Genomic DNA, 22,200 nt, shown 5'->3' with positions numbered 1-22,200 from the left:
CTCACCTTCCCCAGTCAGAATTGCAGCACGGCTGCGTGTCCAGAGTTGCAAAACCCCTTTCTGGCAGAATTTCTTAGCGATAAAAGCCGATGTCCGGTCTCCTGGGGTGGGTGTCAGCCGCTSCTCCCGCCCTCAGGGCTCAGCCCCTCAGAGCAAAGCGCGGCAGCGCCGCCCGGAACTCGCGCGAGCGGGCGCGGGCAGCGGCGGGCGCCACAGCGGGACGGACCCGGTCCCTCCCTCACGGGGCTCCCCCGCTCCGGGCCGTGCCGGGRCCATGTCGGGCTTCAGCCCGGAGCTGATCGAGTACCTGGAGGGGAAGATCTCCTTCGAGGAGTTCGAGCAGCGCCGCGAGGAGCGCAAGAGCCGCGAAAAGGTGAGTCTGCCCCGCTCGGCCGCCGCACGGCCGCGGCCGCCGCTCTCATGACAGCACCTGTCAGGGCCGCCGCTCTGTGTGTGGAGGGGATGACGCTCTCTGCCTCTGTGCTCAGCCGGGGCTGTGTGGCTACGCAGTTGCGAACTTGTGTGTACAGATCATCGTAAGCTGCCGGTGAGGTGCCGGCTGTGTGTGCGGGCAGCGCAGGATGCAGCGCTTGGTCCCCGGCAGCGCTTGGGCAGCACCGCCCGCCCCGCCGGTAATCTGTGTTGGGGTCGGAGCAAGGAGCAGGTGTGGGTATAAACTCATCCAGCGGATACTGCTGCAGCTCCCCCACCAGCATCTGTGGGAGATCGAGGGGAGAGAGACAGTGTGACTGCGCGTTTGATTTCTTGGCAGCAGTAAGTGTAGGGAGACGCTTCGTGGCCGATAGTACGCAGGTGGCGTTACTGAGAGAAAATCTTTATGATTTATCGGCGTGTTGCGGTTTACTTTAACTTAGCCGTTTGTCTGTCAAAATGCTGCTGAATTTCCGCATTTCTTGGTCTTCAGAGAGCAAATTGAGCAGAACTCAGTTTACATGGAATGATGGGTATTGGCCTAGGGCCTTAGCATTCTTACTGGATTATCAAATGGTATTTTGATATTTCATTTTATCTCTGAAAAGACAAATCTGGGCGGATTTGTAACATGTAACATTTTTTTCTCTAGTACAGTCAACCATGTCATCTTACCTTACTGTAATGCCAAATAAGCAATGAGCTGACTGGTCTCTTCAGTCAAAAGTTATGTGAACAGTCACCATCTGAGTCATGTCACAACGGCAAGAATATAAATGTCTTGAAAGCAAGTAATGCTGGGTTTTGTTCACTTAAAAACACAGTGCTCTTTTCACCTGTTTCACTAGCAGTGCAAATGGTAACTGCAAATACATGGGGAAATAAAAATGAGTCATATGTAAAACTAATAACCGATATTGTTGGTGTGTGCAGGATGGTGAAAATGCATCTGCTGAGGAAAATGAGGAAGATGTAGAGGCTTCATCTTCATCCAAAAAAGCATCTGGCAAATCCCAAAGTCAGGATGAGACTGACGGTAGATGTTTTTAACGTAATCATTTGTATTTRAAAAGGCATTGGAAGCATTTGCGCTTTGGTAACTGCCTTCATAAAAAACTGGCTCCATTTTTCCCCTTTTGATCTCTGAAAGGACTGAAATAAAAGGGAAATTAAATTAATAAATAGAGTTTTTTCAGATGGGGAGAAGAAAAATCTTGGGTTTAGATGCATAATATCCTAGTCAGAATAAAAAAAAACCACCATATCCAATTTGATGAAAATAACTATAAACTCGGGGGTAGTCCCCAATTGCCTTTTCTATAGAGGCAATACATGGTAGATCTGTTTTTCAGTCCCAACTTTATAATGTGGTTATTTTTTGATCAAATCTTCAGGTGCCAAATCCCCCATCTCAAACCTTTGAACCCTACATATTTGYGGTATTGCATATAGATATTTGTGGTCAGTTATAACTCTGGGTTAAAAAATAATGAGAAGTTGTAAATAAAAACTATGAAATTTTTAAAAAATGCATGAATTAATCATTTATTCAGAGTATATAGCATCATTTTCTTAATTATTTTAAAAAATTCTGGTTTTTTTCTGGAGAAATGCAAATAATCTGGATTTTGCATTTACATACTTTTAAGGGTACTTGTTGTCATGGATGGAATGGTTACATGATCTTCTTTTAAATTACTTCTAAAAATTGGCTGCTGTATTGTTGTGTAGTAGAATTCTCTGCTCACTTACAGCCTCTTCAGCTGAAAAGCTCAGTGCTTGAAAACTACTTAACATTCTTCTGGATTGAAAAAAATGTTGATTAAACTGTTGCTTCATTCTGTTTGTTCCTCTGTGCTTTCATTTCAGATAACTAAAAATGTTACAGGCTAGGCTATACCAAGCATTGGTGATGAATAATGCAGAGCTTTAAAACCAAAGAGGCTGGTAATAGTTTTTCTGCATTTCTTCAAGCASCATTCTTACAGAATAGCTGCTTCAAGTGGGATTCTGTTTTCTCTCCACTTGTCCAGATAGGCAGTGTGTACTCTTCATTATATCCTAAACCTATTTTATTTCTCTCYCAACCAGGAGAAACAGCAGATGGGGTCAGTAAATCTGTTCATCGGGTCTTTGCGTCCATGCTTGGGGAAAATGAGGAGGAGGAGGAGGATGAAGAGGAGGAGGAAGAAGAAGAGGAAGAAGGAACTACTGAGCAGCCYACAGCTGGAGATGTTTTTGTTTTGGAGATGGTTCTTAATCGAGAGACCAAGAAAATGATGAAAGCAAGTATTTAAACTGTCATGTGACTTCCCCATAGCTCCTGACCATAGTGCATAAATGCCACTTTGTGTGACTTTTAGCTGCTTGATGAGAAATTTGCCTGAAAGTTGCTCCATGCCAGATAACTATGCTTATGCTGGTGTTTAGATTTTATAAAATCACTGTAGTTTACTGTTTGAAAGCTTTCAGAAATCATGAAACCCACTTTTCCAGTGTCAGGAAACTCTTGAGTGTTAGCAAATCTTTTGGTTGGTCATTTAATATTGGTAGTACTTAAATAACATAGTAATAGGTTGTGTTAAGGTCTGTAACAGGATGTCTCCTGAATTTGGGCACAACTTAACCTTGGGCAGAAACAGTATCCCTTTTCCATTTAGGAGAAAAGACCTCGCAGCAAACTTCCTCGTGCCTTRAGGGGTCTGATGGGAGAGGCCAACATCAGGTTTGCCCGAGGAGAGCGTGAGGAGGCCATTCTGATGTGCATGGAAATCATTCGGCAAGGTATGGGACAATGGGCAAACTTTCCCATGTGAAGTTTCCATGTGCAGGAGGAGGATTCAGTGTGGCTTCATTGAAGATGAAAATAAACAGTACAGGCAAAGTCAGTGTATAAGTAGTATGGAATTAAGAATATGTGGTGCATTTCCTTTATTTTTTTGCTTRTAAAAGAATGAGCATCCCAGTTCTGCAGAGGCCTAGGCCTTGACTTAGCTTTACACAGTTTGCTTTAATTGTCTTCRTAGATGCAAGGTATAAACATCAACATGACTTTATAGTGTAGAATTATACTATAAATGGTTGTTGTTAGGTTYAGGCAGGCTGTTTAATAATTTATAGAAATCTATCAGAATCTTCTCTGCAAGTTTTTCCTGAATTTAAACGGCGCATGTGGGTGTTTCATGTAGTTCTGATACCTGTTCTTGGAGAAACGCTAGTTATTTGTTTTCAGTGTGGTTTTTAAACAATARATCTTAGTAATTCTTTTTGTCTTTTCACAGCTCCTCTTGCTCACGAGCCRTTTTCCACTCTTGCTATGATCTATGAAGACCAGGGTGATATGGAGAAGTCACTACAGTTTGAACTGATTGCAGCTCACTTAAATCCTAGTGATACTGAGGAGTGGGTTAGACTGGCAGAAATGTCACTGGAGCAGGACAATATTAAACAGGCTGTTTTCTGCTACACAAAAGGTAGTGTTGCAAGCATTTTAATAATTAGAAATTAATGCCAGGTGCTAGAGGCAGTAATTTTGTTTTCTCCTTTCTAGTTTAGTTTGCTTCAGGGTGTTAAGATTCTGATACCTCTGTCTGGACTTTGATAAAAGATTAATGAATCAGTAATACAGGATGYCCTTGCAAAAACCTTGTGCATGCCCATTAAAAAGAATCGAGGAAATGAATATGAAATCCATTGTTGCCTTTTCCTAAACTGCTCATATGCTGCTGCTTCCTCCTAGCTCTGAAATATGACCCAACCAAYGTGCGCTATCTGTGGGAGAGATCCAGCCTGTACGAGCAGCTGGGGGAGCACAAGATGGCCATGGATGGCTACCGGCGCATCCTCAACCTGCTGGCTCCCTCTGATGGAGAGCGCTTCATGCAGCTGGCCAGAGACATGGCCAAGTGAGTTTACAAATACTGGGCTTTGCTCTGCCAGAGGAGGCTTGTGGTTGAAGTGTGTAGCTCTCCCACAGTAGTTTTTATTACCTTGTTTTTATTGACCACTTTGTGTCATTTCTTGTGGAAAGTTGTTACTGTCCTATTTCAAAACAGTTTAAGGTCTTTTGATCTTTGTGTTTGTGAAATGTACCAAAAAATGCTGGGATGTGTATTATAACRGTATTGTTATTGAAGGTTTCTGAAGCCACGTTAATGTGGTGCCTGATTGATGCCTGSCTCCAGTGGGGACACTGTGATGAAAACKCCAGTGATATCCTAACAAGTAGGGGAGAAGAAAATTAGTTATTTAAAATACATAAAAATTGTCAACARGTATAAGGAAAGCAAAACCACTCCTTTTCTCACCATCTTTTATAACTTCCTCTTGAAAATGAAAATCTTTGCTAATAAACAAAAATTAATATGAAAATCCTTTTGCTTCTRTTCAAAGTACATGTTGTCAGTTATGTCAGTATCTGTATCTCATATCTGTGTTTTATAGGAGTTACTACGAAGCCAATGATGTGACCTCTGCTATTGAGATAGTAGAAGAGGCCTTTACCAAACACCACAGCCTTGTGTCCATGGAGGATGTTAACATTGCAGCTGAACTGTACATCTCTTCCAAACAGTATGACAAAGCTCTGGCGGTACGGAGAGTTCAGTGCATTTCAGTGTCATTTTCAGCCCCTCTTTGCCAGAACAGATAGTTTATGTTCCTGTAGTGCTTAAACATGGTCCTACTTCTGTAAAGACAGAGCTCATCAGAAACAGACTGCCTGCTATTAGTTCCGTAGTAATTAGCATTTAAATTAATGGTTGGATTTAATAAATTGAGGGCTCATAGACTTGTRTGTTGTTTGAGGTTTAAAATTTTGGCATCCATCCTCTCCTCTGTAGTGGCTGGAATCTTAGAAGCCAGATAAGCCCTTCAGACTGGTTTTGTGAATAATAATACAGAGGTCATTCTCTAATGGGCAAGTTAAAATCATGACACTGAATGCTCTGATAGCTCAAATGCAGATTATTGTGCTTTATGTGGCATACTTGTGTTATAACTAATAATTTATGCATTAAGCACTAAGAATGCATTCCAGAAAGAGAATACATCTTGACTCTAAGGCATCAGGAATTGGAGAAGATTGCTTATCTGTTCCAAATTTGTTAACCCTTACTTTTGAGGTATATTTCCAACTTGATTTGGTCTGGCTTTGAGAGGGAATTGGTATTTGGCCACTGTCATACTTTCCAAGACAGATTGAAAAGACCCTGTAAGTTGGGACTTCTTGTGAACATTATTATTTCCTGATATTAAATTACTTAGGGTTTTTTTTCCTCTAAATTTTCTTCAGCTCTCTCTCTATCAGAGCGCAACATCCTGAGCCTGCAAATGATTCCTCTGACCCTTTTTTGTCCTTCTTCCCTTCTTAAACATCACTCAGTCAATTTTATGTACTGTATTTAGCTAGTGGATTTATTCATAGAGTAGAACTGTAGTCATAGAACCACTTCCCTGTTTCTTCTTGAAGGGTCTGTTTGGGTAATTGAATGTAGCTTTTCTTCTGATAACTTTTGTTATGTTTAAAACAGCTGCTGTGTAGGGTGATTACTTCATTTATGCTTCAGATCTTTGAAATGATCCAAGTTGCTTCTCTGTTTTAGGTTATTACAGATTTTACGGGAATTGTWCTTGAAAAGAAAGTACCAGAAAAAAGTTCAACTGAGGAGAAAAAGGGTGAGTAGCTATCAAGTGTTTACTCTGCTGTTCACATGATATGACATCTTTCACGTGATATGACACCTTTTCAACTCCTGGGTATATTTTGCTSCATTGTTGACAGGCTTTTCTGTATTGAGACCTGTGGATGCCCTTAGTGGGGTACATGGCATGACCTCAGCTTGCTGTACGAAGTTATTCTGGGTAAAAATACTGGGTAAAAATTTATGGACAACTGTCCTGATGGAGACTTAGTAGATAATTTGTAAGAACCAAAACTATAATGAGCCTAAGAATTAGAACACAGCGTTTCCAAGTTACCATGTGTTTGGAATTGGTTAGGAGAAAGCTACTAAAACAGACCTTGCTTTTCCATCCTCTGTTGCTTTGTAACTTTGTAACTTTTGTAACTACTTCCTGCTCTGATGTCCTTACAAAAAATCAAACCAAAACAACCCAAAAAAAAACCCAAATCAAAACAAAAACCTCCAAACCAAAATAAGAAAAACCCAGTCCACTTTTCAGAATAAGCTTCCAATTGATTGTGGATTCAAAACAAGTAACAACTATTGGCTTAGCTGGTGCTGCTGGTTAATCTGATAATCTTTTAAAAAAGATTCAGGTGGAGTGGTAGAAACTCAGGAAAGCCAGGAGGCAGTGACTGACAATCAGAGTCATCCAGCTGCTGAATCCAGTGCTCCAGGTAAGTAATTTATTTTTTAAATTCTGTACGAGTCTATGAAATGATCATATGCTTAGGAACCAGCTTGCAATCATATAACAGCTGAGAAATTTCCAACAGCACAGAAACAGGATTTCATCCAGAAAAAGTTTCTTTTGTACTTTTTTTCTTACTTGGAACTCTAACCCAGCCAGCCACTTCTCATTTTGTAAAAATGCATCAGTAGGTGAATAGCTACTCTTGTGCTGGGTATTACAGTGTACACAGGACTTAGCTTAGCAAGAGCAAAAAGCTTAATACAGGGTATTTCCTTAAAAAAAAAGGAGAGCGTACAGATGCATAAATTGTTAAAGGAAAGCTTTATTAAGCAAGTACCTCCTAAGGAGGCAAAGGGTCTAAGCATATCCTGTGGAATTCTGCTGTTGGAGTCAATGCAGACTGACAGCACTGGATACCYCACTGGATTTATTAGTCTCAGAGAYAATAGGAARATGTTGCTCCAACTCTTGGAAAAGATAAAGAAGGAGAAAAAGAAGGGGAGACAAACACTTGCTAGAGTTGATAATATTTTCTTCAGTGGAACTGAACATGGCCTGGAGGGGATGTGGTGCTTGTGAAGTGCTTGTTAAACCCTGTGAGTTCAGCAAGAAATTCTTTATCTTGTCACAGCTGTGGAGAAGGTCAGCTGCTCCATACCTGAGGGTGTTCCCATAGACATCACAGTCAAGCTCATGGTGTGCTTGATTCACTTGAACATCCTGGAGCCACTCAGTGTAAGTGGAAGCCAACTCAGAATGGGGGAATAAGTTCTAAGAAATTMCAAAAGCAAGTAATTGTTCTTATTTTCATAGACTGAGATTGTTGAGAGAGCTGCAGAGATTCTTTTTGCTTCTCTCCCTCCCAGTCCCAAGAGAGAAACCCTGCAGGCCTGTAATAGCAGAAACAATATCTTTGTCCTTAGAAATTATGCCTCCAGTGGAAGYATTACTAAAGCACAGTTAAGTCACSGCCTAYGTRCTTTGACAGGCCCATGACCACATTGTAATGTTGTTGAACACTACGGAGCACATTTGCACTTTGTTTTAAAGACTTACTAACCCTGAAGACTGTTCTTTCATAAAGGACACTCCTCAGTGATGGACCCTTTAACCCACTGGATGTGTGAATCATTTAGAATAGGAAAATTTGGCTTTTTGAGGAATTCTGAATTTCAGATCTTTTATTTTTCAGTTCTGAGCTAACATTTAAATAAAGGAAGTGTAGTTCAGAATGCAAATATAATAAAAAACCATAGGATAAAAATGTAATCTTCCAATAACCGTGCCTTGAAGAAATGTTCTCATTGATTATTTGTGCTTTAAGTGGTTGTATGTTTCTTTTAAAGCCTCTTTTGACTACTCTGGTGGAACAAAATCCAGAAGAAATGGGTGACTTGTACTTGGATGTTGCAGAGGCATTTCTAGATGTTGGAGAATACAACTCAGCACTGCCTCTTCTGAGTTCCCTTGTCTGCTCAGAACGATACAACCTAGCTGTTGTCTGGCTTCGGCACGCAGGTGAGAAGAGGCAGGACTGCTGAAGATGTTGGACTGAGGTGATAATACAATGCTGAGCATTTCCAGGGACCTTTATCCAAGATCACAGGAATTTTAGATTGACTGCTTGAATGATAATTGGTATTTGCAGAACTATAATCCAAGTTTATCATGACAGCTCTGTGGATCATTTTTGTGTTCTTCATATACACTGAAATTTACATCAGCTGAAATTATGTTCATGTAAGTGAAGCAGCATCTATTCTGCATTGCATCCTATGTCAACTGATGATGTTTGAAGCAAAACTGTGGATCCATCAGTGCATAGATCTGAATATTTTTACTTAAAATATATGTTTTGAGTGGCTTTACTAAAAAGATATGTTAACTTATTTGCCRTCTTTGAAATCATGTTTTTCTGCCACTTAAGTGTGTTGTGTTGGTTTTGGTATTTCTAGAGTGCTTGAAAGCTTTGGGTCACATGGAGCGTGCTGCAGAGAGCTATGCCAAAGTTGTTGATCTTGCTCCATTGCATCTCGATGCAAGAATCTCACTTTCAACACTTCAGCAGCAGCTGGGCCGACCTGAGAAAGCTCTKGAGGCTCTGGAGCCAATGTATGACCCGGATACACTGGCTCAGGATGCTAATGCTGCACAGCAGGTGGGTAAAGTGTTCTGTGCTTCTCTTTAGGATGTATTATTCTGCTCAACTGTGCTGGTAGTCCAAGATATCTGCACATGACCAGGGATTCAGATTTATCTCACCATGGTGAGCCTGCAGAGTGCAGTGACTGATTCATTGCAGTGTCAGAGGCACGTCCTGCTGACTTTGTCCCTGACCATTCTCTCAGTATTTCTTTCCCCTGTCCCACCTGATAACTTCTGTGCAATACACGAGCTTTTGGCCACTGAGAGCCRGTTGTGACAGCAGTCACTGTACATCAAGTTGATCAGCAGTTGCTATATGGTTTGGCCTCTACTCATGGTAAGCAGAGGTTCTGAATGCCCTTTCTAGAAGCACCTTCAYCATAGGTAAGAGTCATACCAAATTTCTCTGAAATTGGAGAATTTGGAAYGGTAACTACTGAGAGCAGTTTAGGGAGAGCTTACCTGCTGCAAATTCTTACAGATTTCTGGATGCTTTTACAATCCTATTAGTACTGTATTGAGTCAAAATTGTTTCTTTTATAAACTCATTCTCTGTGCAAGAGTTTGAATAATAAATGTTCACTGTTGTCCAGGAATTAAAGCTACTCCTGCATCGCTCCACGCTGTTGTATTCCCAAGGCAAAATGTATGGTTACATTGATACATTACTCACAATGCTGGCAATGCTGCTGAAGGTAAGCCAATCTTTCCAGCTGCACTGTAAGAAATTGGACAGCTGTGACTTGGGTCAAGACAACAAATGAACRCAGGAGGAAAGCTAGTGGGTTTTTATATGTAAATGGTTTCATGATTTTGTTAGATAATAATCTTGCAGGTAGTTTGCAATTCTGGTGTTCCTGCCTGTAGTGTTCAGAACAGAGGACTGTTTGTGTGTGTAGTTATTGATACAGTGACTTCAACTCTGGYGTACTTAAAACCCACTGAATTCTAAAGCTCCTTCTTGCCTTTTTTGCATTCAGCCCAGAGCTTTTTTTTGAGCTGTTGATACTGGTTTCTATTTCGATGATTTTCTTTTATATTTCTTTTAAAATTATTTTCTTGTGATAAAATGACMAAATCAGAATTTGTAGATGGTAAATACAGTGGTGGTGGTTTTGTGTTGTTTTTGCTTTTAAATAGGGAGTGAGTGAGTGGAATATTTAAAACTCCTTTTTATCCACCTGCTCAGCACCATGACTTTTGTATTATACTGGTTGAATAGCTGACTRTCCACATACTTCTGAAACTGATGGAGAAAGGCATTGTTCTTTTTATACCTCAGTGCAAATAGTCTATATTTCAGTATACCCAGGGATGTTCAAATCCCAGGAGAAGTCTTTTTAAGTAGTTTAAAGGGTTTGTATCTTGCTTTTGCTTAGCCCAGTTTGCACTGGAGCACGAGACAGTGCAGAGATGTTATTCTTGTTGGGAATGCTCTCTCTCATGACCTTTCTGAATGATGGTGTTGCAGACTATTTTGGAATGCAACATGAACAAGATGGATTAGCCATAAAGCTGCCTTTGTCAGAGGATGTTACATGGTAATCTGAAATGCTGCCCTTAAATTTGTTTCTAGGTAGCAATGAGCAGAGCTCAGGTGTGTTTGATATCTAGTTCCAAATCTGGAGAGAGRCACCTCTATCTTATTAAGGTGTCGAGGGATAAAATTTCTGACAATGATGACCAGGAGACAGCAAATTGCGATGCAAAAGGTAATGAATCACAGATTATTTATTAAAAACAAAGCGACAAGGTGAACTCCATAGTTCTGAAATAGGATAGAAATATTATTATTTTGCATGCTAAATCCATACAGTTCATGTCAACATTTATTTCTAGGGCAAAAAAGGCAGCAAAACTGAAGATAATATATATATTTTAAGGAAACAATCCCCATTCAGAGAATATTAGTAAGATTACAGAATAATTCAAATTGAGAAAGGCCTCTAGAAGCCTTGTGGCCCTCTAGAGATCTTTTTCTCCTCAGGGCAAATATCATACACACAAAACTAGAACGTAGTATGTATTAAAAGCAGTGTGATTTTTTTTTTAAGCTGGGCCAGGCTTGGTTGAGCCAGACTACATGTTCTTAAGCATTGTTTGATAAATTAGGAAGAGTAACTTCCTAATTGCTTTCATGTATTATGTTTATAGCTTGAAGTGGGTGTATTGCTTGCCCTTTGTTCCCACATTTTGAGTGTTTTTTACTGGTGTTTTGCAAACTGCCCTTAAACTGAGAAAAAGKAAATACTTCATATTAGCTGTTAGTGCTACAATGTCTTTGAAAAGATCACTTTGATGTATGCATCTRTTCTTTTAAAATTTATGTTTGTTCTGATTTTTCTCAACTTTCTGTCTCCAATATATTTAGCAATTTTTGCTGTTCTCACAAGTGTTCTGACAAAAGATGACTGGTGGAAYCTCCTTCTGAAGGCTATATATGCCTTGTGTGACCTCTCCCGGTACAAGGAGGCCGAGCTGCTTGTGGATTCCTCACTGGAATATTACTCATTCTATGAAGACAGACAAAAGCGCAAGGAGCTGGAGTACTTTGGGCTCTCTGCMGCAGTTCTGGACAAGAACTTCAGAAAAGCTTACAACTATATCAGGTGGGCTGCTGAGAGTGTAGAGCAGTCTGTGCTGTAGTTGCCTCCATGGAGGRTGTTGTCATACTGCTGTGATGCTGCTGAAGGAGGCAGGCTGATGCTTTTCAGCCGTGGCTAAAAGAGGAGGCTACTGAAACTAAAGAAGCTTTCCAATAGCCTCAGATTCCAAAAGTGCACAATGCAGTTGGTTGATTTGGCTGGAACTATTGGTTCTGTTTTTCACTCTCACCTTTGCCTCAGTCACTGACCTGCTCTTTGAGTGTCTGTTCTTTTTTATCTCCCCTGAACTGCTGAGATTTTATTGAAGATACAGTATTTACCGCATAGCATTTACTAATTTGTTGCATGCTTGTAATTCTGTAGAATCATGGTAATGGAAAATGTCAATAAGCCTCAGCTGTGGAACATCTTCAACCAAGTCACTATGCAGTCTCAGGATGTCCGTCACCATCGCTTTTGTCTCCGCCTGATGCTGAAAAATCCTGACAATCATGTGCTGTGTGTCCTCAATGGGCACAATGCCTTTGTGTCTGGCAGTTTCAAGCATGCTCTTGGTAATATCTTTCATGTTCTAATATCAACAAATAGAACAAGTGAAAGTTTATAAAAAGAGAAAGATTTTTTTTTTATCACAAAATTATAGGTTCACGATGCTAGTCTGGTGCTTCTATTGTTTTGTACACAAATCAGAGCATTGCTGAAGAGTTTTGYTAATAAAAATTAAGCTGGCATATTTCGAGTTTAGCACACATTGCAAATATAACTAACTTGCRAAGATAATTGGAGGCTAATGATGATAATAAGGACAGAACCAGCCCAATTTAAACAGCAAATACAGCTGGTTGCACATTTTAAACAGGCCTTTGAAGTAAACCTACTGCTTTCAGTCAAGCCTTCCACATGTCACATTTAAATCCCAGCAAGGACCATGTTTGCTTTCTGTGTCTGATAGTTTTCTGATTCCGTTTTTTACATCCCARTGTGCATTCCTCCTTCACAGTCCAAGGGGTGCTGAAAATACAGCAGCAGCAATTTTCTTCCCTGTTTTTTTGTTTTTTAATGTAGATATATTAAAATGTTTTGTTTTCTTAGTTCAAAGATTTCTAATTCAAAGATYTTTTTTCTTCCTCTAAATTCTTAAGAAATGCTTTTCACAACCAACATCTTGATTCATTTACTTGCTTTTAGGTCAGTATGTSCAAGCCTTCCGTGCCAACCCAGATGAACCTTTGTACAGTCTTTGTATTGGCCTGACTTTCATCCACATGGCCTCTCAGAAATACGTGCTGAAAAGGCATGCTCTTCTAGTACAGGTGAGGCAGTGTGATTATTGTTACCCACAGTGTCCTTGTGTCTTGCAGGTGGTTATAGCTACAAAGCGCTCTGTTTAAATAATTTTTCATAATTAATATGCATTTCAAAAGAGGGAAGTGCTAAAACATAAAGCACAAATGTATGTGCTTTTGAACTGTAGTTACATCTGTCTGGATCTTCTCTCCTTATGGGCAAAGGCAGCTTGTTACTCACATTGATGTTAGCCGCTACCAGCTATTTGTGAAAATATTCATTTCTTGGTGGCTGTAATCTGGATTTTGTTTCAAATTTTGCCTTGCTCTGAAGAAGTGCTGTAGAGTGGAATCTATCCCACGTGCCCTTTGTAGACAGGTCTCATAAATTGCATTGTTGAAGCAAATTTTACAAGATTAGAAAGCGGGGTTTTTTCCCCCTTATGRTGCCTCTTATAGCTCTCTTTGTAAAGATCTTGTGAGCTCCAGTTTGGTCTGCCCTCAAATTTTSAGCTTCTTTGTTCACATTTTTCTATTCATCTGCAAGATCCAGTTACAAACCACGGACTGAGTATTTCCAAACAGAATCTTGAAAGTAATTTCCCTACTTTGCACCAAATAGTTTCATTAACTTTAAATACCTTTTAATTCATGTGACTGCTGAGCTCAGAGTCAGCTCAATATGGTGAGTATCCTGAGCTCTTGTGATTTCTGAAATTGCTGAAAGACAGTAGCTTGCACTGATCTTGACAAAAGCTACAGGTCCCAAGCTATTCTAACACAAAACCAGTTATGACAGTGTCCAACTTCAAAACATTTCAGACTTACAAACTTTGGCCTAATTTTAATGTTTTTATCCACTTTTTCTGTAACCAGCCTATGTTTCTTACAGGGGCTGCCCTGTTCTCTTTTTATAACATACTTGAACAATGTCCTATTTATGTTACCCCCTGGCAATACAGTTCCCTGCTCTCTCTTTTCTCATTTCCTGCTTACTATACTCAGTGATTTTACCTAATTTTTTGCTATGGTAGTTAATTGGTAATTCAACCACAGTGACCTACTGGTGACCTRAATTATGATCATTAGCTGCTTCTGTCTGAACTAATTCCTCATATTGAGGGAGATATCTTCTCTGATTACGTCCTGGTTTTGCTGGGTCCAGTTTTTTGGTGGTGGGGGGATGGGACCAAGAAACCACAAAGATGGCTCCTGTGAGAAAATTCTGGAAGCTTTCTCCTTCTTCTCCAGCAAAAGGAGCCCTGCCCCCTGTGTTTTAGAACCAATCCATTTTGGCTCTGAGGGTGATGGACAGGCTGCTGGTCAGGCCTGGGCCAATTGCACAGGTTGGTTACACCTCTGTGATGATGTATGGTCTTGTACTTCAGAAGAATTCAAAACAAGATAGAGTGTGGCTGCCATTTAGTTTTAGGGTAGTTAGTGTCATCCCCTTCCACCAGGGGAAGACAGAGGAGGAGGGTGAGGAGATGTAAGAAAATAAAATGGAGACCCAAGATCACAGTAAGGAGAAGACAGGTGCTGTGCTGTTGCTGTGGTGCTCGAACGTGGAGAAAACAAGCTGTTCTGGAAAGGACTATTTCATCAATGGGAGATTTGTATAGAAAAGAGGCCCTGCACCCGAGATAAAAAAACCTGGCCTTTGAGGACTGGACTGATCAGAAGACAAAAACAGGGAAGAGGCTTGGGCCACCCCCCGCCCCACACACATACCTGAGGCGAGTAGATGCTTAGAAGAAATTGTGTTCTGGGGGGGAAGAGGTGCCCCCCCACCCAATGTCTGAAGCGAGTTGATGCTTAGAAGAAGCTGCATTCTGTCAGGAGATTTGAGAGAGTGGCCTTGCCCTTAGAATTAAAGGACTATTTTCCTTTCTTCCACGAGGTAAAGGAAAAGAATCCCATGCCATCAGCAGTTATACACTGGCTGTTTCTTGGGAAAAGAACTTCCACAGCTTGGAGCTGTAAGGATTTTCTCCTATGGTGCTGGATGATAATCATGATGAGTAGTCTGATCTATGTCAAAACTTTCATCCCCGCCCCTCTTGCGCTGGGAAGGCATGGAGGGGTGGGGAGGGGTGACCTGGGACAGACAGGTTCCCGAAAGAATAACAGGTGTCTTAAAATGTCCGGTTTTTTTCTTCTGCTTGTAAATTTTTCCCTATCTCTGTTCCCCTCCCCATTGCAGTAGTTTTTAGTAGTCCTTAGAAATAAATCTATTTTGCAGCTTAAGTTATTCAGCCTGTCTGACCATTTTCTGGAGCATATGTGTATCTTTCTCTCACTTACGGTATCTTATCTAAAAGCCATAAATTTTAGTGTTAACTGGGCTTTTGCTCTCCCCTCTGGCTTTTTGGGGTGGGGATTGGGGGGAACATCGTGGGTACTTTGGCTTTTTGGCTGAGCTCAAATTGCAACAGATTACCAACATGGTCCCTAGCAGGAAGGTCCTCTGTTTACAACAGAATCATCACCTTCTAGAGTGATAATAAAACAAAATGCACTGTAGGGGAGGAAAAAGCTGTGTGCTTGATTTCTCTTCCAGGGATTCTCCTTCCTTCACCGGTACTTGGACCTGCGTGGACCATGTCAGGAGTCTTTCTACAACCTTGGCCGTGGTCTTCATCAGTTGGGATTGCTGCACCTGGCAATCCACTATTACCAAAGAGCACTTGAACTTCCTCCTCTCACTTTAGAGGTACTATAACTTTGGAAGTTACGGACAGAGAATAAAGTCAGGTTAAGAATTTCTTAGTCATAGTTAAAATAGGTACATAAAATCTGTGTAGTTGTGTCTCCTTCAGTTTCTCTTTTAATTCCTTGTCATTGGAAGCCCACATCTAATTGTCACCTGGTAATGTACTTAAACATGTGTCAAGTTCAAAGGTTTATAAATTTTGAAGGATTTACTCATGGGCTGAAGCAGCAGCAAAAAGGATTGCTAAAAAACTTGGCCCGAATAAATAGCTGACCCTTCTGTGTATTACATGCAATAAATTATAACTGGAAGTTCTGTGAACTCATCCATGCTGAGAAACAGCATGCTGGAACAGGATTGGGAATGCCTAATAGCATCTGAGCCATGGTTTAGCTCTAATTGATCTGTATTGAATCCTAATTGATAWGTCATACATTTACAAGTCTGGTCTGAAGGAAAGTTTTTGCCCAGCTGTGTCATRGGTAGGTAGAAGCATTGCACATGTCTTTAGAAAGTGGGCAGTGTTTGTAAAGTAAGAGCTGTGAGTGTTTCTCAGCCCTGGGAGTTCAGAGCAGCAGTTTTGTAACCTGTAAAATATGCAGTATTCACATTCTGATTTGAGAATAAATAGTTTGGATACAAAGACAAACTAAGGCAGTACTTGGATGTTTTATGAGCTGGCTATTTAACTTACAGCTAATGTTTTGAGTGTGTAATTTTATAACTCTTTGGTAATTAACAACATGATGTGGAAACTCCCTAAATATGGAGAGCACAAGAAACACTTCTGTTTCCATGCAGCTGAAAGCCTTTATTAGCCATGATTATGTAATTTTATTTCAAGTTTTATATAATATTTGCATATTGCTAATTTTTTTAATCATTATTTTTACAGGGAATAGAAACTGATCAGACAGACTTGAGAAGAGATACTGCCTTTAATTTGTCACTCATTTACCAGAGCAGTGGGAATACCAGAATGGCTCAGAAGATGTTGTATACCTATGTGGTTGTGTGATGAGGTTTGTACAGGTGGAATCGATACCCTTTGGATTGACCTTTGCATTATGCAGTGCTGGGGAAGCTGGTTTTAAATACCACTTTTTCTGCAGAGGGTCAGAGATATGGCAGGTGATGTATTCTGGCTTTGTGGACTTCTGACATTTACAGTGTATCACCTGTGGATGGGAACTGGTGATTCTGAGCACACCCCTGATGTGCTCATGAGTGACTGGTTTTAGTTCTCCTTTTGTGCACTGCTCTCTCAACTGATATTCAGTCTTGCATATAGATTCAAACAACTGAAGCCTGATGTGATTTGCTGAGGGCTTTTGCAGGGAAGAGGTACAGTGTGCAGTATTATGAACAGTGAGGTTGCTGAAGAAGCCATATTCATTGGTGGTGAGGGTTTTTTAATGTGCAGCATTAAGTTAATACAGAACCATCCTAGAGGATGAAGAATTCAGTATTTCAAGTTCTTTAAAATATTCAGAAATTTCTAGGCGTTCRTATTCCTAGCAGTTTTTGTATTTGAAGGGGATTAATTCTTGTTTTACTGAAATGAATGTGACTTTTGTTCTTTTTCTGAACTTGTTAATAAAAATTCTGAGGTTAATGTTTATTTCTTCTCAGCTAACATATATCCTACTGAGTGGGACAACCCTAAAGCCATATGGCATACACCTAATTTCAAGCAGCACTATTTAATGGAGCTCCAGTGTATTTAGCTTTGCTGGTGTGCTCAGGACAGCCATTTGCTTTGAGGGAGGAAGGCTCTTGAATTACTCTGGAGTCCTACCATGTAAATTAGAGTTTAGGGCCAAAGTTTTGGAGGAGCAGAATGAGACGATTCCACAGTGTCCTTGGGCTACCCCTAGGCTCCAGAGGCATGCAAGACTTTTCTCCCTACTAAAGTAAACAAGTATCACAAACACCATGTATAGGTCCTGTAGATTTAATAGTGCCATGGATCATGGAGGAGGTGGTGAGCAGCTCTGTTGAAGCAGGTCAGAGTCCAACACCACTTGTCCTGAAGCCAGGTTGTATTGACACCATRTGGAAAGAGTAGGCATGATGAAGGTGAGCTGATCTTTGGTCTTGAAAACTATCCATGTTGCAATCATCTTCAGCTTATTATGACCCAACTCTACTGCTCTAAGTACTCTTTCCCCAGTATGTTCCACAGTAGGATAGGTAGAACAAATTCCACTAATTCTTATGAAGGTAATGTGATGTGTGGTGTAACATCACACACCTAATGAATTCCTTCTATGCTCCTAAAATAGCCCAAGGCTTATGTTCTCTCATGACCCAGATATCATCTCCCATTATATGCAGCCAGTCCTGCCAGTTCCTCCCTGCCCCAGTCACGTCAGCAGTCCAACCACAGGCACATGACTCTGTCTTCAGTAATTCACCCCAATCCTCTGCAAACCGGTCTTTGTTTTGATAGCACCTGCCAGGCCTTAGTGTAAAGCTGGTGAAAGAGAAGGAAAGCAAACATGTAGCATGTCAACAGCATATGGTTTACAGTGATTATAAATAAAGAATAACTGTTTTGTTATAAATAGTAGCTTTAATAACAGCCTCATAGTGCAAAGAACCTGTCTCAAAAAGACAAGGTGTGAGGTCTGAGTTAATTTAAATCGATTGGTAGGGTTTAAACAAGAATTCCTAGGTTACCTATGGATAGGTGTCCTGGGAGCACCTTTTATCTGCAGGTGGCTTCAGCAGTTCACACCTATCTAACTGCCMGATCAAGTAAAGCTCCAGATTCTCTCCTGGCAGCAGGTGATGCTCTCCCAGGKCTGGGAATCACCCAGTTGGATGAGCTCATTTCCTGCACAGCTCACGTGGGCCTCTCCAGGGGTGAGCTGGAGGCCTGGTCTTTGCCCTGTGTCCAGGGATGAGGGGAAGGCCCCTTGCCTTTTCTCCTGGGAAAAGATGTGCTGTTTTATGAAGCTGATGACTCTTTGGGGAATCTTTGTCATTACTGAAGAAGAGATGAAGGTTTAGCAGTTTAATACTGACATCTTTAAAAAGCTAATTACATGGCTATACAAGAACTAATTATGGAGAAGGCTGACGAACCTACCCAAAGGAGGTAAGCATGGCTTTTGGAAGGGTGTCTGTAGAGAGCATGGACAAGGGAAGGTAAACCATTGAAATGGAGGTGAATGCAGAGCAAGATAGATGAGATATTATCTTTCAGATGAGGTTTTGCTTAAYGAACATCAACCAAGCATGAGGTGGGTACAAAACACCTTTTCTAAGTACAGTGCAGCCCCTTGGAGCTCTCCTGTACCTGTAATATTCTTTACTCCTTCAATATGTCTTCTGGCAAAAGAGGAGGAAACAAACTAAACCTGAAGAAGAGGTCTGTTGTCTACCCCTGTATGTAAGGAACTACAAAAGAATCCAGAATTCCAGAAAACTGGAATCCTGACTGATAATGGGCTGCCAAGTACCATTCAGGTCTTTTTTCTTTGCTTCTCTCTTTGATATGAATGTGCTTGCTTTTTTAACCTCCTTTTTGGAGTTGCTCTCTTCATCACTCTTTGTGAAATCTCATGATTTTTCAGAACTTGTAGCTGCAGGCCRTCAAACTTAGATGTGAGCCACTGGTGTGTTGCTGCTTCTAGGCCAGTTGTGATCTCAGCAAACTGGTGTAATTAGAACTGCAGAGAGAACAGTGAATGTGTGCTGTATTCCATGTTTGAGCCCTGCAAGCAGGGCAGGAATAGCACACCTTCACATCTTTCTCCTGTACACAGGAGATCGGAGCTCTGATACCCTCTTGCTTTGCTGTGAAAAGGARTTGTCCCTTTCTTAGAGGGGGTGGTGAAGTCAACATGGGTCTCCAACACAGCCTACAGAGGCATAGGAAAGGGGAAACCATGCTGAGTGCCACGGACTCCTGAGAAAATGAGGGAATACTAACTTTGCCTGACAAATAGAAATGCTGTAGAAATACTATTTTGCTATCAGGATCTCTTTCTAATCTTAGAACAATAGTTGGACTGATGAAGCAGCATGTAAGACCTGAGGCTGGAACACCTTTATTACTTTTTAAAATTTTACTTTATGCTGGTTAATAATCTATAAACATCTAATCCTTCAGGTTTTCATACCAAACTACTACAGTAATTCATGTAAACTGTAATAATTTGGATACTGTGGTAAAACAGTACAAGAACGAAGTGATGCAAGGACAGATGATTCTTGGGGCAGGGGCGTGTGGTGGGTGGTTTTGCATGATGTCACATATAGTGACATAGGACTAGTACAGGGGCAATTTACTTGGTCACAACACTTCTGCTTGGTTGGATAGAACGGATACCTGACCCTGATAAAAACATTAGGCATGSTGACCCTGATAAAAGCAATCACTGCATGTTCTGTGCTGTTTGAAGAAAGGTGRAAATCTTTCCACCACTGTCCCAAATTCTATGACATAGGTCACCATGAAGTAAAGCTTTACTTTCTGCTTGTTTTTCATCACAACCACAGTGTGCCACCCTCCTTATTAATTAATAACTTTTTTATAAAGTTTTGTATGTTTCTAATMTTTCAACCAAGTTTTGTGCATCTTTTTTGTTTTAATGCCCCCTGGTGGCTCTTAGCTGTCCTACTCTTTTCATATGTTAAGCAATTTAATTATTCCAAATCCATGAACAGTATCTTCACTCCCAAAGGCAGTACTGAAGACGATTTCGACATAGAACTCTCTTAATATGTGTTTGACACTACACAAATAAGTAGAGAAAATAAATAAGTACTTTCCTCTGAATTATGTACCAAAGAATTCAGGTTAAACAACTTTCTCTTAGATGAATAAAAACCAAGGTTCTCCTTTGAGCTGCARAAGAGGATGTTGAGAGGTACCTGAAATTTTCCTTTGTCATGGGTCAGTTTATCTTGCTGTCAGATAGCTCTGCCAGCACCAGTTGCATCTGCTACTGGGCACACTGGGKAAAAAGGAGCAGAATCCACCACCTTGTAGGAAAACAAAGAAAAGAAAAAGGTGCTGAGTATATAAGTTGCTTCAGGTATAAATTTTCAATTATGTGAAATGCTAAAACAGATTTAAAAAACCAAAATATCCAAATGRCATAAATTCCTCCAAGACCAGCTTTATTTTAGGAGCAGCTGCTCAAYTTAGTAAAATCGTACAGATGGCCACAAGAAGGCCACTGTCCGAGAAACACACCCAACAGAAATKGAGAGATGAAAGGAACCTTTGATGACAGGGAACAGAGAAGCAAAAAATAAGTAGAAGAATAAGAAGGCATGGACAGAATTAAAATAACTTAGAAAGATAATAAAGAATACAAAAAAAAGAGCAAAACTTTTTAATGTACTGATTGCTCTATTGATTCATATCCTTTATTTGAAGGAATATGACAAAGGAGTTCTGTGTCAAGCAGAAAAAAGATATCAATATATTACAGACTAATTACTGTAGAAATGAAACTTTGATTATCAAATKACACATTCAAAAGATGTTTCAGCTAATTTGTTTTAGCAGTGTGATTGCTGAACCTTATCAGCAGCTGTTTTTTAGGATCTCCAGTGTATAAAACTGGTCATTACATCCAGCACTGTAAAAACAAAATKATGAAAGCACTGGTAACACAGCATTTCTAAGCTTTTATTCAGCTTTCCTGGAACCAGTCAAGTATCCTGATCTCRATGACTGAGACTAGTGAGAAAAAAATGGAATGGGAACAAATTAAAATGGGAATGAAGTGGCAAGTGCAAATGAAGAGTGAAGTGATAAACCCCCTTTTTTTTTTTACTACCTGCATGCTTTGGATTCAGTTCCTTTCCTGTCTGTAGCCAGAACAACAATCTCTAGTTGACTGGTTTTTCACCAGTGTTCCACAGTTTTTTCCATAGCGTATTTTCTCTTACACCCCACCTGCTACTCTGGCCTGCACAGGACTAATGGCCCCATGGTAGCCGGAGTTTCTGCARTCCCTGAATGGCTATCTTGTGTAACTTGCTCCAGGTGATCCTGCCTTGGCTGGGAAGGGGCAGAGAGGAGGGTTGGGCTAGAGGATCTCCTGAGGTCCCTTCCAACCCTAACCATTCTGTGACTCTCTGAAATGGTTGAGGCTGAAAAGGAGGAGAGGCTGACCTACACTCTGTGCTTTCCTGCCCCACAGGGACCTGCAGCAGCTCAGCTGWGGCACAGCCCACAGTGCCCAGGGGCATTGCTCCTCCTGGCTTCCCCCTCTCATAATCACGGYGTATTCTGTGTTSGAGAGGACCCACAGGGWTCATAGAGTCCAACKCTTAGCCCTGAACAGGACACACCWAGAATCACAGCCTGTGCCCCAGAGCAGAGAGCTCTTGAGTTCTGTCGGGCTTGGTGCTTGTSACCATTTCCCTGGAGAGYCTGTTCCAGTGYCCCATCAYACCCTGGGTGAAGAACCTTTTYCTAAMAWGCAGTTTAAACCTCCTCTGATTCAGCTTCAGGCCATTCCCTTGGCTCCTAGTGAGCAGGGAGATCAGTGTCTGCCCCTCACCTTCCACTCATGAGCAAGTTGCAATGAGRTCTCCCCTCTGCTTTTCCTGGCTGAACAGCCCGAGTGACCTCAGGCACTCCTCGTAGGGCTTCCCCTCAAGGCGCTTCACC

The 22,200-nt window shown here is 40.9% G+C and overlaps 2 protein-coding genes across 2 annotated transcripts in view; both read left to right on the top strand.

Moving 5' to 3' along the window:
- Nucleotides 1-193: 193 nt before the first annotated feature.
- Nucleotides 194-17,181, top strand: GTF3C3 (general transcription factor IIIC subunit 3). The gene is made up of 19 exons (XM_057378037.1): nt 194-373; nt 1,366-1,468; nt 2,524-2,717; nt 3,093-3,216; nt 3,714-3,905; nt 4,172-4,337; nt 4,876-5,023; nt 6,036-6,108; nt 6,707-6,793; nt 7,442-7,545; nt 8,157-8,328; nt 8,766-8,968; nt 9,549-9,650; nt 10,532-10,667; nt 11,327-11,564; nt 11,925-12,115; nt 12,750-12,874; nt 15,408-15,560; nt 16,456-17,181. The coding sequence occupies exons 1-19, from the start codon at nt 275-277 to the stop codon at nt 16,576-16,578; spliced, it is 2,733 nt and encodes a 910-aa protein (XP_057234020.1). The 5' UTR covers nt 194-274; the 3' UTR covers nt 16,579-17,181.
- Nucleotides 17,182-18,057: 876 nt separating this feature from the next.
- Nucleotides 18,058-22,200, top strand: part of HECW2 (HECT, C2 and WW domain containing E3 ubiquitin protein ligase 2) — a 177,023-nt gene continuing 172,880 nt past the window's right edge. Inside the window, exon 1 of the mRNA XM_057378032.1 lies at nt 18,058-18,663. The gene's annotated coding sequence lies outside the window, so the exon portion shown is untranslated. The remainder of the gene's footprint in view (nt 18,664-22,200) is intronic.

The sequence above is a fragment of the Malurus melanocephalus genome, unplaced genomic scaffold (genome assembly GCF_030028575.1).
Source record: "Malurus melanocephalus ecotype Western Australia unplaced genomic scaffold, MMel_1.1 scaffold_339, whole genome shotgun sequence".
Classification (NCBI taxonomy): Eukaryota; Metazoa; Chordata; class Aves; order Passeriformes; family Maluridae; genus Malurus; species Malurus melanocephalus.
The sequence above is the reverse complement of the archived record's forward strand: the minus strand, read 5'-3'. Positions and strand labels throughout refer to the sequence as shown.